General features: G+C 42.7%; 1 protein-coding gene across 1 annotated transcript in view; it reads right to left on the reverse strand.

Moving 5' to 3' along the window:
- LOC125458261 (tetraspanin-17) overlaps positions 1-14,377 on the reverse strand; it is a 50,320-nt gene that overhangs the window by 20,133 nt on the left and 15,810 nt on the right. Inside the window, exons 2-3 of the mRNA XM_048543389.2 lie at positions 8,091-8,141; positions 3,017-3,163 (exon numbers count right to left, since the gene is read on the reverse strand). Of these exons, the coding sequence (XP_048399346.1) occupies positions 3,017-3,163; positions 8,091-8,141 (198 nt within the window). The remainder of the gene's footprint in view (positions 1-3,016; positions 3,164-8,090; positions 8,142-14,377) is intronic.

Genomic DNA, 14,377 nt, shown 5'->3' on the forward strand with positions numbered 1-14,377 from the left:
TATTTTTGTTTCATGATAAACGCTGCATAAACGGGCTGAGATGTAACTGTCGGTGTCTAAAAGCAAAAATACAGCACACTGCAGTAAGGTTTGATCATCATTTCAGGTTCCTGCACTTGGCTCACAATGTCACCTTAACATCTCATTGTACTGTTGTTTCTAACTCTCTTTCTTAGAAATTACATGCAGGTAATCTCATTAAAATCAGCAATAATGCAATAAATTGCTGAAAGAACGTGCAAGAATCATTAATATCAAACAACAGTTGCTAGTTAAAAATAAAACCAAAACAGAGAACAAGAGAATTGAAAGTATTTAAAATATGTTTGTTACACACTATTTCTCCCATAAGTAATATACACAATGGCAAAGGAGTACCCAATAAAGTAGGAAGCCAAATTAAGAGAGACCACTCTAGGAACACTCACACAAGCAATGTCTAAAAAGAAAATAAAACTTGTGTTTCAATTGTAACATCTGTCAGAACAATAAACTGGCACCCTTCTTTGAAAGCAACACACAGTTAAATCCATTCCTTTTTATTGCATATATATTCTGTTGGGTTATTGCAGACAGCAGTCTGATATTGACACCACTTCAGCCAAAGTAAAATCATGCAAGACATACTGAGCTGCACTTCCTGTGGCAACCATAACGGTCCAGATTTTCCTGTAAATGGACCCTCCATTTCTAAAACTAACCAGGAAATGTTAGCCCATACACTCCTCCAATTTTTCAGGTCAATGAAGGATGCTGCAAAATTCCTTCAGCACAAACATCAGAGACAGCAGTTCAGAGATTCTGTGAAGCCATACACACCTTTTTCAGCTCAAGCTGCCACATTCTGGTGACATCTGAAATTGCCCCAAAACTGTAGTGCGCTAGTATTAATATGAGTGATGGGTGCATGTGAAGAACATCATCTGGGGTAAGTATTGGACTGGGGTGGATGCGAGTGGTTGGTGATGGGGGAGATGTGGGTAGGGTGGCTGAATTAAGGAGGAAGTATCAGAGCATCATGGACTTATGTCAGAGGATTGATGGCTGCGTCACAGGGTCCAGGGCGGAGATAAGTGGGGAGTCAGAGTTGGGAATGTTTAGCAACATCGGAATAAGACCATTTAACTCAATCAATCTAACACTTTCAGGGCAACTTCCCAAATAAGAACATCAGATTGCTCCTTCATCTCTGACTATAACCCAGAGTCACAGAAGTGCACGCAGGATTCTTTGAACTTCCTCAGCAATTCCTAGAGTTGCTGTGTTGGCACCTTAAAAGGGGTAAAGACAAGTATCTTTTCAGGGACATCTAGTTTCTGACTATCAAGAGGCTACAAAGTCTGAGTCAAGAGTTTCGGCTATCATGTTTTATGGCTGCACTGAGTGATTGATATATCTATGGAAGTAAGTCATTCCTTTTCTAATCTTATCTAAAATTTTTATCAGAAGCTACTCTCGTTTCAAGATTCCAAATTTACAAATCTCCAAATTGTCTATGTTTTTCTCAAAAGTATTTCTTGACCAAGTCCCTGAAAAAAAACAAACAATATATCAAAGCCATATTTTCAAATGATGTATTGTTCTTTGTCTCTGTAAGACCTTCAGTATTCGAAAATATTGAAACTCACCACTCAAATTTGCAAAACATTCTTCTTTCTAGATCATCAATAAAAAAATTAAAAGACTATTTGGCAGTTAAAGCTATGCTAACCATTTGTAAATAAGTTGGAATTCACTGGTCTACCTTTTGTAGAATTTATCAAACAGATCGATTCCTTCAGCACTTTTAAGCTGCGTCAGCTTCTAATTTAAACAAAATCAATCAATCTCTAATTAGTGCAGAAAGATATTAATGTGATTTATGAATTCCCCACTACTCAAATTTAAAAAAGGAACTCAGTCATACACACCATGGACCAATCATGCAATATCTAAGATGTCTGGATTATTCAGGTGACAAAACCAGAAGTTCATAAGACACAGGAGCAGAAGTTATGCCACTCAGCCTATCAAGTCTGCTCCGCCAATAAATCACGGTTAAAGTTTCTCATCTCCATTCTCCTGCTTCCTCCCTGTAACCCTTGATCCTTTTGACAATCAAGAACTTAATCTCCAACTTAAATCTACTGAATGAGCGGGTCTCTACAGCCTTCTGTGACAGTGAATTCCACAGATTCACGACTCTCTGGCTGAAGAAGTTTCTCCTTATCTCTGTTCTAAAAGGTCTTCCCTTTACTCAAAGGCTGTGCCCTCGGATCCTAGTCTCTCCTACCAATGGAAACAGCTTCCCAACATCCACTCTGTTCAGGCCATTCAGTATCCTGTCAGTTTCAGTTAAGTCACCCCCATCCTTTTAAATTCCATCGAGTATAGACCCAAAGTCCTCAAATGTTCCTCATACGTTAAGCTTATCCCCTGCCACATTATCATCTTTGCACTATAATTTGAACTATGGTGGAATTTTTAATTATTTATGAGCTTTGAACAGTTTTACAGGAGTAATCATTAAATTGATACTTAATAAATAACTTCATTTTTGTCAGAATCACTTTACATAGCTTACAGTAATTTCTGTAACACAAGCAGCCAAAAATAATATTGTTGAATGGGTCCTTGATGCAACAGATTGCAATATACACAGCCATAAGTTAATTCACGCATACATGTATTCTTAAAAGGTGGTTTATATTTTCAGAGATTACTTAGAACCTAACTTTTCCCCTTATAAAAATGTTTATAACGTGAATGCACACTATTCTGAAGCTTCTTCCAAAATATGTTCAAAAATGAGCAGATCAAAGTTTATGAAGCATTCAGTAGATGTTTGGAGGATGCCCCATTTGGCTGATTTTCTAAATTACTAAAATTTATAGAAAACTATTGTCACTATTATATTTGGTTAAAATGGAGAAAAATCATCAAAAATTAAACCAACAGCTCATGAGAACAGGTGAAAAAATTCATTATAACTTAATTTAAACTTAAACCACATTACTGTTAAAGAAACTATACTTACAAACTTCAACAGGAATGTGTTTTCACGGAGTGCACCAATACAGCCAGCAAATCCGAGAATGAACATCACTCCACCTACCACAATAAACAACCATACTGGGTCAAACCCTCCCAGATCTGTAATAGAGGAGATGTTGGAAAGAACACCCTGAAAAAAAGAGAATATAACATATCATCAAAAGGTAAATCAACTTTCTAATAACCTTTGGATTATTGTACTTGATGTCCTAAGCGATTCAAGAAACGGAAAATCAGGATGAAAATCGAACCACTGAGGACAATCAGGGTAAAATTACAGGCAATAGGGAAATAGCAAAATAGTATTTGTTTCAATATTTACCAGGGAAACAAATCAGACATGATATCAAAAGATGATTATGATTTTCAATCTAGTATTTCCTTCATTTTAAATGTAGTTAACTAATTTAATTCAGTGAACCAGGTCTGCTAAAATCATGGCCCAGCTATAATCGCCTCTGCATTTTAAAAGAATCCAAAGGACAAAAAAAAAGGGGTTTGAGATGCTAGTTTCATTTTCTTCATTTACAAGATGTGCATGTCACTTGCCATAACAGCACCATTTGCCCAACAATAAGTATCTTAGCAAAGGTAGTTGCAACTTGCCTTCCTGAACCGCGACAATCCTCGAGATATTAGGGACACCCGGGGTGCTGTTAGGAAGGCTGTTTCAGGAATTTTGTGCAGCAATAGTGAAAGAGCAGTGAGATAATTCCAAATCAGATGTTGAGAGACTTGGAAAGAAATTGCAAATTGTGGTGTTTCCATGCACTGCTTTTGTCCTTCTAGATGGTCTAAGTCCAGACTTGGAAGTTATTGCACAAACTTTGGTGCATCACCGCAATGCAGCATGTAGATGATACACACTTCTGCAACTCTGCATCAGCAGCAAAGGAAATTAATATTTAAAAAGGTGGTAAGTGGAATACCAATCATGCAGGTTATTTTGTCCTGGATGGTGTAAAACTTCTCAAAGTAGAACTGCATCCATGCAAGCAAAATGGAGAGTATTTCCATCACACTTCTGGCTAATATAACATTTAGTTAGTTAGCAGACATTGAAGTATCAGAAGAAATGGCAGTAAGCCAATATCATGTCTTTACGAGAAAAGGGATATCAAACAAATGCAAGGAACCTAGCCCAAATAGTAGGAAAAAATGGGACCCCTTTAAGTACAGAAAATAGAGAAATATCTGAAAGCCAAAAGTATAATGATGGATAGTTAATGCAGATTTTCTTCAGTGGTTTAGTGAAGCACATGGAATGAAGAAGCTGAGATAAGAATGAAATGGTATGGTTCAGTTTCAGAAAGAGAGACATTGTGGTAAAAACACAGTTACAGAGATGGCAAAGAGAAGGTGGTGGCCCATAACCAGAGAAGATCCTTAAATTCAGTGTGAAATCAATTTGTTTTCTTGAAGACCTCTACTGTAGTGTTTCCTGAGAAACCAGTGTCTGTAAAGATCCCGGAGATAAATGCTTATGTTTGGCAACAATCACCGCCACATCAATAAATGTCAAACAGGCAGCCATTTGAACATCTCAAAGGATCACCACAATTTTTAAGCCTCCAAATGGGCTAACAATGGGGACATGGAAAAAACAGTGTTGGAAGCGCGGCCATCGAGGATGTGTAATGAGGTTCACCAGAACAATCCATAGTATGGTAGGATAGGAGAGTGCATTTATTCTTTACAAAATTCTTACAGAGCTGAATGGGGTCCAAATCTGAAGCAAAGTGTCATAATGGACTTGAAACATCAATTCTTTCTCTTCCACAAATGCTGCCAGACTGAGCCTCTCCAGAGCTTGTTTTCTTTTATATAGATTTGAAAGGTACACAGCACAGGAAAAGGCCCTTCAGCCCAACAAGTCTGCACCGGTCAAAAACAATCTAACTACTCTAACCCCATTTTCCAGTACTTGGCCATAGCCCTGTATGCCTTTGCATCACAACTGTATACCTAAATATTTAGGTTTTAGAAGGCTACCTCTACCACCCTTACAAGCAGCGCATACCAGATTTCTGCCATCCTGAGCAAAACAATTTCCTCATATCCCCCTTAAAACTCCTGCCCTTTCCTTTATATCTATGCCCCCAGTCACTGATTCTTCCAACAAGGAGAAGCATTTCTTGCTGTATACCCTTTCTATGTCTCTCAATTATATACATCTCAATCATGTGGCCCCTCCATCTACTCTCCTCCAATGAAAACAACCCAGTCTATCCAATCTCTCTTCACCATTAAAACTCTCCAATTCAGGCAACATCTTGGTAATTCTTCTCTGCACCTTCTCCAGTGTAAACACATTCTTCACTTAATGTGGATTCCAAAACTGCACATAACATTCAGTGGCCTAACCAATATTTTACAATTACAGCAAAAATCGTTCTGCTCTTAAATGTTATGCCTTGACTAATTAAGGCAAGTATTCCAAATCCTTTCTTAATCAGTTTATCTGTTTTGCTACATTAAGGTACTAATGGACATGCATACCAAGATTCCTCTGATTCTCGATGCTTCCCAGGGTCCTATCATTCATCGTGTAACCTCTTGCCTTGTTGGCCCTGTTCAAGAACATGATCTCACACTTATCAGGAATTCTATTTGCCACTGATCAACTAATCCAACCAGCTCATTTATATCATCCTGCAATGTAAAGTTATCCTCCTCACTATCTACCACCACGCCAATTTTCAAATCATCTGCAAACACTTGAAATCTCCAGCATCATTGTAATGCGAGTTTATTATAGGATTTTACATGCTTGGGTGGCCAAAACCAGGGACAAAATCTCAGAACAATTAGCAGATCATTTAGTGCTGAAGAAGAGACTTTTCATTCAAATGGTAGTGACTCTTTGGAACACTTTCCTAGAGGGGTGGAGAGGCTTAGTTATTAAGTACATTAAAAGCTAGAAATTGATAGAGTTTAGCTATTAAGGATATCAAGGTATATGGGGACATAGTGCAGAAAAATGGGCAAATAGCTTATTCCTGCAGATATTTCTTATGATCCTATGCTCAGGTGAACACTCGGAGGCATACAACAGAAGGCTAAAGAAGCAAAGTAAAGAATAGGAAATGAGTGTCATGCCAATCAGATAAGTGAGGAAGACTAGGAGTTCCAACTGGAGAACCAGCTCTCACGTGGCCTGCTGGGATTGAAAGACCATATTACATAGAAACAAGCCAAAGTAATAAAATCATGAATTCACAAGCTACAGAATAGCAAATATTAACCACCTATGACAATGTGTTCCACCAAATCTAATTTCTGAAATCATGTGGTAAATTCTTCGGCTAAGTCCCTCTGATGAACACAGATCACTTCTGGTGGAACCATTTTTCTTTGGATTCTGGAGAAAAATACTACAAAAATCAAAGACAATGTTGCAGTGCTTCATTTTTTAAACTGCGAGAACAACAGACCCAGCTTCAATGTGAATGCATTTACAGCACTGATCATAAGTCAGAGAGTCACAGAGTCACAGAATAATACAGCATGGAGACAGGCCCTTCGGCCCAAACTGGTGCATGCTGACTTGCAGTGAATGTAGTTCTACTCCAAACTCTAGTAGACATATTACACTCAGAAGAAATTTATAGAGACATGTACTTTGCTATAAGTTTCTTAGTGGAGCAATTTATGTAAAAGTGAACAGTTAAAAGCACTCAATCTTCAAATCAAACAGTAATGAATAGATAGTCCCAGTAGAAGTTCTTTAATAAGTTAACATATCTCAATCTCACATCTGAATCTACTCGTACTATAATTCATTCTCCGTGGATTTAGTCACGCCTTTGTACTCGTTATTCAACATTTATGCTGTGTACTCTTCAGCTCCTCTCCCGTCTAATAGCTGAATAGTGAGGTCTTTGTCAATGATTACAGTGCTTTTGATTCCCCCAGATCAGAATCATGCAATAAATTACAAGTTGTATGTAATTTTATGAGTTTTTTTGTATTTGACCTCTCAGAAGGCATTAAAAATTCACTTCTATATTGCCTTTTCATTAATATTCTTGAGTATGTTTTAGATTTGAATGATCCTGCAATCATCCATTTCAATCACTCTTTGAAATGCATCACTAGTTTTTCAATGGGTTGCCTTGCTCTGCAGTTCACCTCATTCAGGTTTTGATATTCTGAAAGGAACTCAAGTCAAGTATACATGCATTGTCTGACTGCTCACAGTGTACTTTGTGAAAGATTTTTACAGATCTTCCCTCAACTTAACCACTGTACATCAGCATAGAAGGTTTGCCTATGGAGACCAAACAATGCAACAAGCTGGTGAAGCCTGTTAACAACATGCACTTTGCGCCACACGGTTTCCAGAAGTGCAAGTCAAACAGTGCCTGGATGATCAAACTGTGCATAAATCAGGGAATATGGACAAGCGAGGAGATCAACTGTCAGTGATGTGTCCAGCAAGGAATGCGGGTGGACACAGAGATCAAAACTGACATAGACACGCATGCAAGCGAATGCAAGCAATGAGATCGATTGGTCAGTTGATGAGTCTTGGACAATTGCGATTTTTGCTTTGGAGATGGCAAATCTACACAATACATTACACTACACAAAATAAAAGCTTATCTGAATGCACTACTCAAACCTGTGACTTCTGATGCCTAGAAGAACAAATAAAACAGATGGTTGGGTACAGAGCCACTGGAATTTCTTCCAAGTCACACAGTATGGTCTTGGATTTTGCTGCTCCGCCTTCGTCGCTGGGTCAGTATTTTAGGACATAATGCCTAACTGCACATCAAGTACAGCAATTCAAGAAGTTAGCTCATTATCACCTTCTCAAAAGGCAGTTAGAGATGGGCAATAAACACCAGCCTTGCCAATGAACAAACAAAATCAAGCCAAAACGATTATGTATTGTATCTAATTTTTAAATGCAATGCAACAAACAACTTCAAATGTTAATAATTCTGCTTCAACTCATGCATTTCTTTTTCTGGAGGACAGATTATACACACAAGCTACACAAATCAGCTTTTAACAGCATCTTGTACAACATCCATGCTTATGCAACATACCTTTTCAGCCCATGCCCAAAGGCCTATTCCAAGAAATGCTGCGCCCAGCAACTGCAAAACATAAACAGGATAAAATAACACTTTAGTTAGGTACGGTAGACATTCATTAAGAAATTTCAACAAACATCAAGTCTTTGGAGTTGGTGTGTGTACATACGGCAAAAATTAGTGTGTAGTCTACAAGTACAAAATACTCCCTTGCCCAACCATTTGTATTACATTCTCATTTCATGAATTGGAAATGGTTCTTCCCAGTTTCCAGTTTTAAAAAAAGCACCTTCACACTTCAGGTACTCTGTTGTTATTTATCTTCATGGTGGTATGTATGACTGGTTTTCACAGTCAAATGTTTCCTAAAGAACAGGAGGCTGCTCAAACCTAAAATAGCCTTGAAATTAAATTTCCAGAAATCATTCCCAAACATAGAATCTTTGACTATCCCTTTGCCTAAATTACAACGGTAACTATAATTCATAAGAACGACTCTGGCCTTGAAGGCAGCTGCAAAATCCCGTGGGTGTAAAGTGTCCTACTCAAATGCAAATTTTCTTTCTTTCTATTCTTCTAGAGGAACTTTTAGATGTGTGACACACACAAAAAAAACAGGATTTATTCAGTATGGGGCAAGTAACAAATTAACTGCCAATACATAGAAAATGTTTCAACTCCCTATACCAATGGATCTGCCTCTTTTCACATTTGAGAAGGATAGGTCAAAGTGGAATACAGAGACAGAAAGGGAAAAAAAGGGGCTATCACAAGAACAATAAAGACAAACACTCCGTTAACTCTCTCTTAAGCAGAGCCAACACTACTACATCAGCTCGTCCCCACCTCCCTAACCTGTCCTTCGTCTCGCCTATCCCCTCCTCCCACCTTAAGCCGCACCTCCATTTCCTACCTACTAACCTCATCCCACCTCCTTGACCTGTCCGTCCTCCCTGGACTGACCTATCCCCTTCCTAAATCCCCACCCATACTCTCCTCTCCACCTATCTTCTTTTCTCTCCATCTTCGGTCCGCCTCCCCCTCTCTCCCTATTTATTTCAGAACCCTCACCCCATCCCCCTCTCTGATGAAGGGTCTAGGCCCGAAACGTCAACCTTTGTGCTCCCGAGATGCTGCTTGGCCTGCTGTGTGCATCCAGCTTCACACTTTGTTATCTTCTATACTACAACAGAAATATATCTGAACAGAACCTGACAAGCTATATTCTACTTGAATTGCAATAATCTGTATTTATATTACAGGTCTTTCACTTATACTGTAAAAGAAAAATGTACAACCACAGAAATCTATCTTTTCACCACACCAATGCAGCCATTTATGAAGATAGCTCACCAGTACTGGACATAGACAATAAATGCTCTCCTGCTCAGTGACATCCACACTTCATGAATAAAAATCTCCCTATAATGGTTTTATTCTCTCTATTGAGTGAGACAAGATTTTTAACATCCGTTTCTGATTGTCATGCAGGTATCAGATGATCAACTCAACCAGGCTGTGCAATTTGAGCAGATTTAATTAAAAAGAGGTAGCACAGTTTATTTTCATTCATAGATGCAGGAATTCAAGGACTATCAATGGCAGAATTGGCAGATGAAAGATGTAATAAAATAAAAACAAAGGGCAGCAATGACAAAATGATAGGTGGAGGAACAGGTAGTGTTGAGAAAGCAAGGAGGCTGCAGAAGGACTTGGACACAGCAGACAAGGAGGAAAAGTAGCAGCAGATAGAATACAATATAGGAAAGTGTGAGATTATGCACTTTGAAAGTAAGAGGAGAGGGGTAGACTATTTTGATTGGAAAACGGCTTCAGAAATCTTAAGTTCAAAGGGATGGGGGTGTTAGTTCAGGATTCTCTTAAGGTTAACATGAGGGTTCAGTTAATGGTTAGGAAAACAAATGCAATGTTAGAGCAGAAATGTACTGCTCAGGCTATAGAAGGCTCTGGTCAGACCACATTTGGAATACTGTGAGCAGTTTTGAGCCTTGTGCCTAAAGAAGGATGTGTGGATGTTGAGGGGGTCTAGAGGAGGTTTGCAAAAGTGATCCCAGGATGTAGGGCTTGTCATAGGAGAGGCATAGAGTCAAAGAATCCCTACAGTACAGAAACAGGCCATTCAGGCCAATAAGTCCACAGTGACCCTCTGAACAACATTCCACCTAGACCCATTCTCCTTCTCTTTCCCTGTAACACTGCATTTCCCATGGCTAATACACCTACCTATACATTCCTGGACACTATGGGCAATTCAGCATAGTCAGTCCATCTAACCTGCACATCTTTGGACTGAGAGGGGAAACAGGAGCACCCAGAATATAGCCACACAGACATGAGGAAAACTTCACACAGACAGTCACCCCAAGGGTAGAATCAACCAGGATTCCTGGTGCTGTGAGGCAGTAGTGCTAACCTCTGCGCCACTGTGTCTCCCCAAACTGAGGAGTTTGGGTCCGCACATGGAGTTCAAAAGAATGAGGGGGATCTGACTGAAATGTACAAACCTGTGGAGATGTTTTCACTAGTAGGAGAAACTTGAACCCAAGGGCACAGCCTCAGAGTGAAAGGACTACCCTATAGAACTAGATGAGAAGAAATTTCTTAGGCCAGGGGGTAGATAATCTGTGGAACTCGTTGCTGCAGAAGGTTATGGAGGCCAAGTCAGGAAGTGTATTTAAAGACAGATCTAAATAGTACAACAAACTCACTGGCTCCTGCCACCTTAAAATTTGGCCCCAACCGTTACCACCTCCACATCCAGAACATTGAGACCCTTCAGCAACGTTTCTCCCTGCGAGTCCAGAAACACACACTCGCAGCCATGCGCCGGCATCTCCAGGCACTGCAATCCAGCCTGCCCCAGCTCAGAGCCTCCCCCTCCCACTCCTGCAAAGGACCTCTCCTGTTTTTTATCCTCCTCAGAATCCACAGACAGAACACCCAGTTCTCAGCTTTACTGGACACCAAAAATTGTAAGTACAACAAACTCACTGGCTCCTGCCACGTTATAAAGGATTCCTGCACCTCCCAAATCCTCAGCCTTACTCTGCACCTCCTCCAGAATGTACCCACCGCCATTGACCATGAGGACATGGCCGGTGAACCCACCGACGATGTCACATCCGCCACTACCGGGCACACCATTTCCGGGGCTGCAATCGCGACCGCTGCTGCAGTCACCGCCTCCACTTCCAGAACTAACACCACAAACATCACACTCACCGCTGCTGCCCACCTCGTTCCTCTCATCGCCGATGCAACTCTGCCCATCACCGTCTGAACACCGCCCACTGCTGGTGCCGACGCAACCCCACCCACAGCCGACAGAACCCCACCCACAGCCAGTAATCCCAGAGAAGACAGCCACACTGAGCCCTGCTGAATCTTCACCAACACCCAGACCTCCCACTGACTGAGGACGAACGGTCAGTCCTAAGCAAGGGGCTCACCTCTGTCCCCCTCCACCCACACATCAACGAATACCAGTCACGTTTGGAAACAGAGCAGTTTGTCCGGCGCCTTCGCCTCCGCGCTTACTGCTTTAACTGGGAGCCTAACCCTCCCTCCACTGACCCCTTCACCCGCCTCCAACACAAGTCCTCCTCCTCGACACCACCCCCAGGCCTCCTACCCTCCCTTGACCTCTTCAACTCCAACTGCCATCGAGACATGAACCGCCTCAACCTCTCCACCCCTCTCACCCACTCCAACCTGTCCCCTGCAGAACAGGCAGCCCTCCGCTCCAACCCAACCCCAACCTCACCATCAAACCTGCAGACAAGGGAGGCGCAGTTGTAGTATGGCGCACTGACCTCTACATCGCCGAGGCCAAATGCTTACTTTCCCACACCACCTCCTACCACCCCCTTGATCATGACCCCACCCCCGAGCACCAAACCATCATCGCCAATACCATCCATGTCCTCATCACCTCAGGTGACCTCCGACCCACAGCCTCCAACCTCTTTGTTCCCCAACCCCGCACCGCCCATTTCTATCTCCTTCCCAAAATCCACAAACCCGTCTGCCTTGGTCAACATATTGTCTCCACCTGCTCCTGCCCCACCGAACTCATCTTCACCAATCGGACTCCATTTACTCCCCCTTGGTTCAGGAACTCCCCACCTATGTCCATGACACCACCCACGCCCTCCACCTCCTCCAGAACTTCCAATTCCCTGGCCCCCAACACCTCATTTTCACCATGGACGTCCAGTCCCTATAGACCTGCATTCCTCATGCAGATGGCCTTAAGGCCCTCCGCTTCTTCCTGTCCCGCAGGCCTGACCAGTCCCCCTCCACCGACACCCTCATCCGCCTAGCCAAACTCGTCCTCACCCTCAACAACTTCTCTTTTGATTCCTCCCACTTCCTACAGACAAAGGGGGTGGGGCCATGGGTACCCGCATGGGCCCAAGCTATGCCTGCCTCTTTGTAGGTTACGTGGAACAGTCCCTCTTCCGCACCTACACTGGCCCCAAACCCCACCTCTTCCTCCGTTACATTGATGACTGTAACGGCGCCGCCTCTTGCTCCCAAGAGGAGCTCGAACAGTTCATCCACTTCACCAACACCTTCCACCCCAAACTTCAGTTCACCTGGGCCATCTCCAACACATCCCTCAACTTCCTGGACCTCTCTGCCTCCATCTCAGACAACCAGCTAGAAACTGATGTCCACTTCAAGCCCACTGACTCCCACAGCTACCTGGAATACACCTCTTCCCACCCCACCCCTGCAAAAATTCCATCCCCTATTCCCAATTCCTCCGCCTCTGACGTATCTACTCCCAGGATGAGGCATTCCACTCCCGCACATCCCAGATGTGTATGTTCTTCAAGGACCGCAACTACCCCCCCGCAGTGGTCAAGAGCACCCTTGACAGTGTCTCCCGCATTTCCCGCAACACATCCCTCACACCCCACCCCCACCACAACCGCCCTAAGAGGATCCCCCTCGTCCTCCCATACCATTCCACTAACCTCTGGATACAACGCATCATCCTCCGACACTTCCGCCATCCACAATCCGACCCCACCACCCAAGGCATTTTTCCATCCCCACCCTTGTCTGCCTTCCGGAGAGACCACTCTCTCCGTGACTCTCTTGTCCGCTCCACACTCCCCTCCAACCCCACCACACCCGGCACCTTCCCCTGCAACCGCAGGAAGTGCTACACTTGCCCCCACACCTCTTCCCTCACCCCTATCCCCAGGCCCCAAGATGACTTTCCACATTAAGCAGATGTTCACCTGCACATCTGCCAATGTAGTATACTGTATCCACTGCACCCGGTGTGGCTTCCTCTACATTGGGGAAACCAAGCGGAGGCTTGGGGACCACTTCGCAGAACACCTCCGCTCAGTTCGCAATAAACAACTGCATCTCCCAGTTGCGGACCATTTTAACTCCCCCTCCCATTGCTTAGACGACATGTCCATCATGGGCCTCCTGCAGTGCCACAATGATGCCACCCGAAGGTTGCAGTAACAGCAACTCATATTCCGCTTGGGAACCCTGCAGCCCAATGGTATCAATGCGGACTTCACAAGCTTCAAAATCTCCCCCTCCCCCCACTGCATCCCAAAACCAGCCCAGCTCGTCCCCACCTCCCTAACCTGTTCTTCCTCTCACCTATCCCCTCCTCCCACCTTAAGTAGCACCTCCATTTCCCACCTATCAACCTCATCCCACCTCCTTGACCTGTCCGTCCTCCCTGGACTGACCTATCCCCTCCCGACCGATTCTCTCCTCTCCACCCGTCAGCTTTTGTGCTCCTGAGACGTTGCTTGGCCTGCTGTGTTCATCCAGCTACACACTTTGTTATCTAAATAGGTTCTTGATTTGCAAGGGAATCAAGGGTTACAGGGAGAAGGCAGGAGAATGGGACTGAGAAACATATCAGCTATAATCAAACTCGATGGGCTGAATGGTCTAATTCTGCTCCTATTCATTACTGTCTTATGGTCAATGGAACAAATTAGAAAACTCAATAAATGCCTTGTGAAGAGTTTGAATGGAAGTATCGTTTTATATATGTTTAAGACATGGACCTGACAGAGGTCAGAGACTAAATTGTTCAACAGCTTTGAAATGAGGAGAATGAAAGCAATCTTCTCGACAGAAAAAAAAGTAATGAATGAAGCACTACAGAGAGAGTGAAAGAACAGAAAATGTAATTGAACATAATTTGAAAAAAGACAAATTGGCAAGGACACATCTCAAGCAAAAATAGCATTATTAGAAACATAACAGAGCGAACATTTCAAAGAAACAGG

Source organism: Stegostoma tigrinum, chromosome 13 (genome assembly GCF_030684315.1).
Source record: "Stegostoma tigrinum isolate sSteTig4 chromosome 13, sSteTig4.hap1, whole genome shotgun sequence".
Classification (NCBI taxonomy): domain Eukaryota; kingdom Metazoa; phylum Chordata; class Chondrichthyes; order Orectolobiformes; family Stegostomatidae; genus Stegostoma; species Stegostoma tigrinum.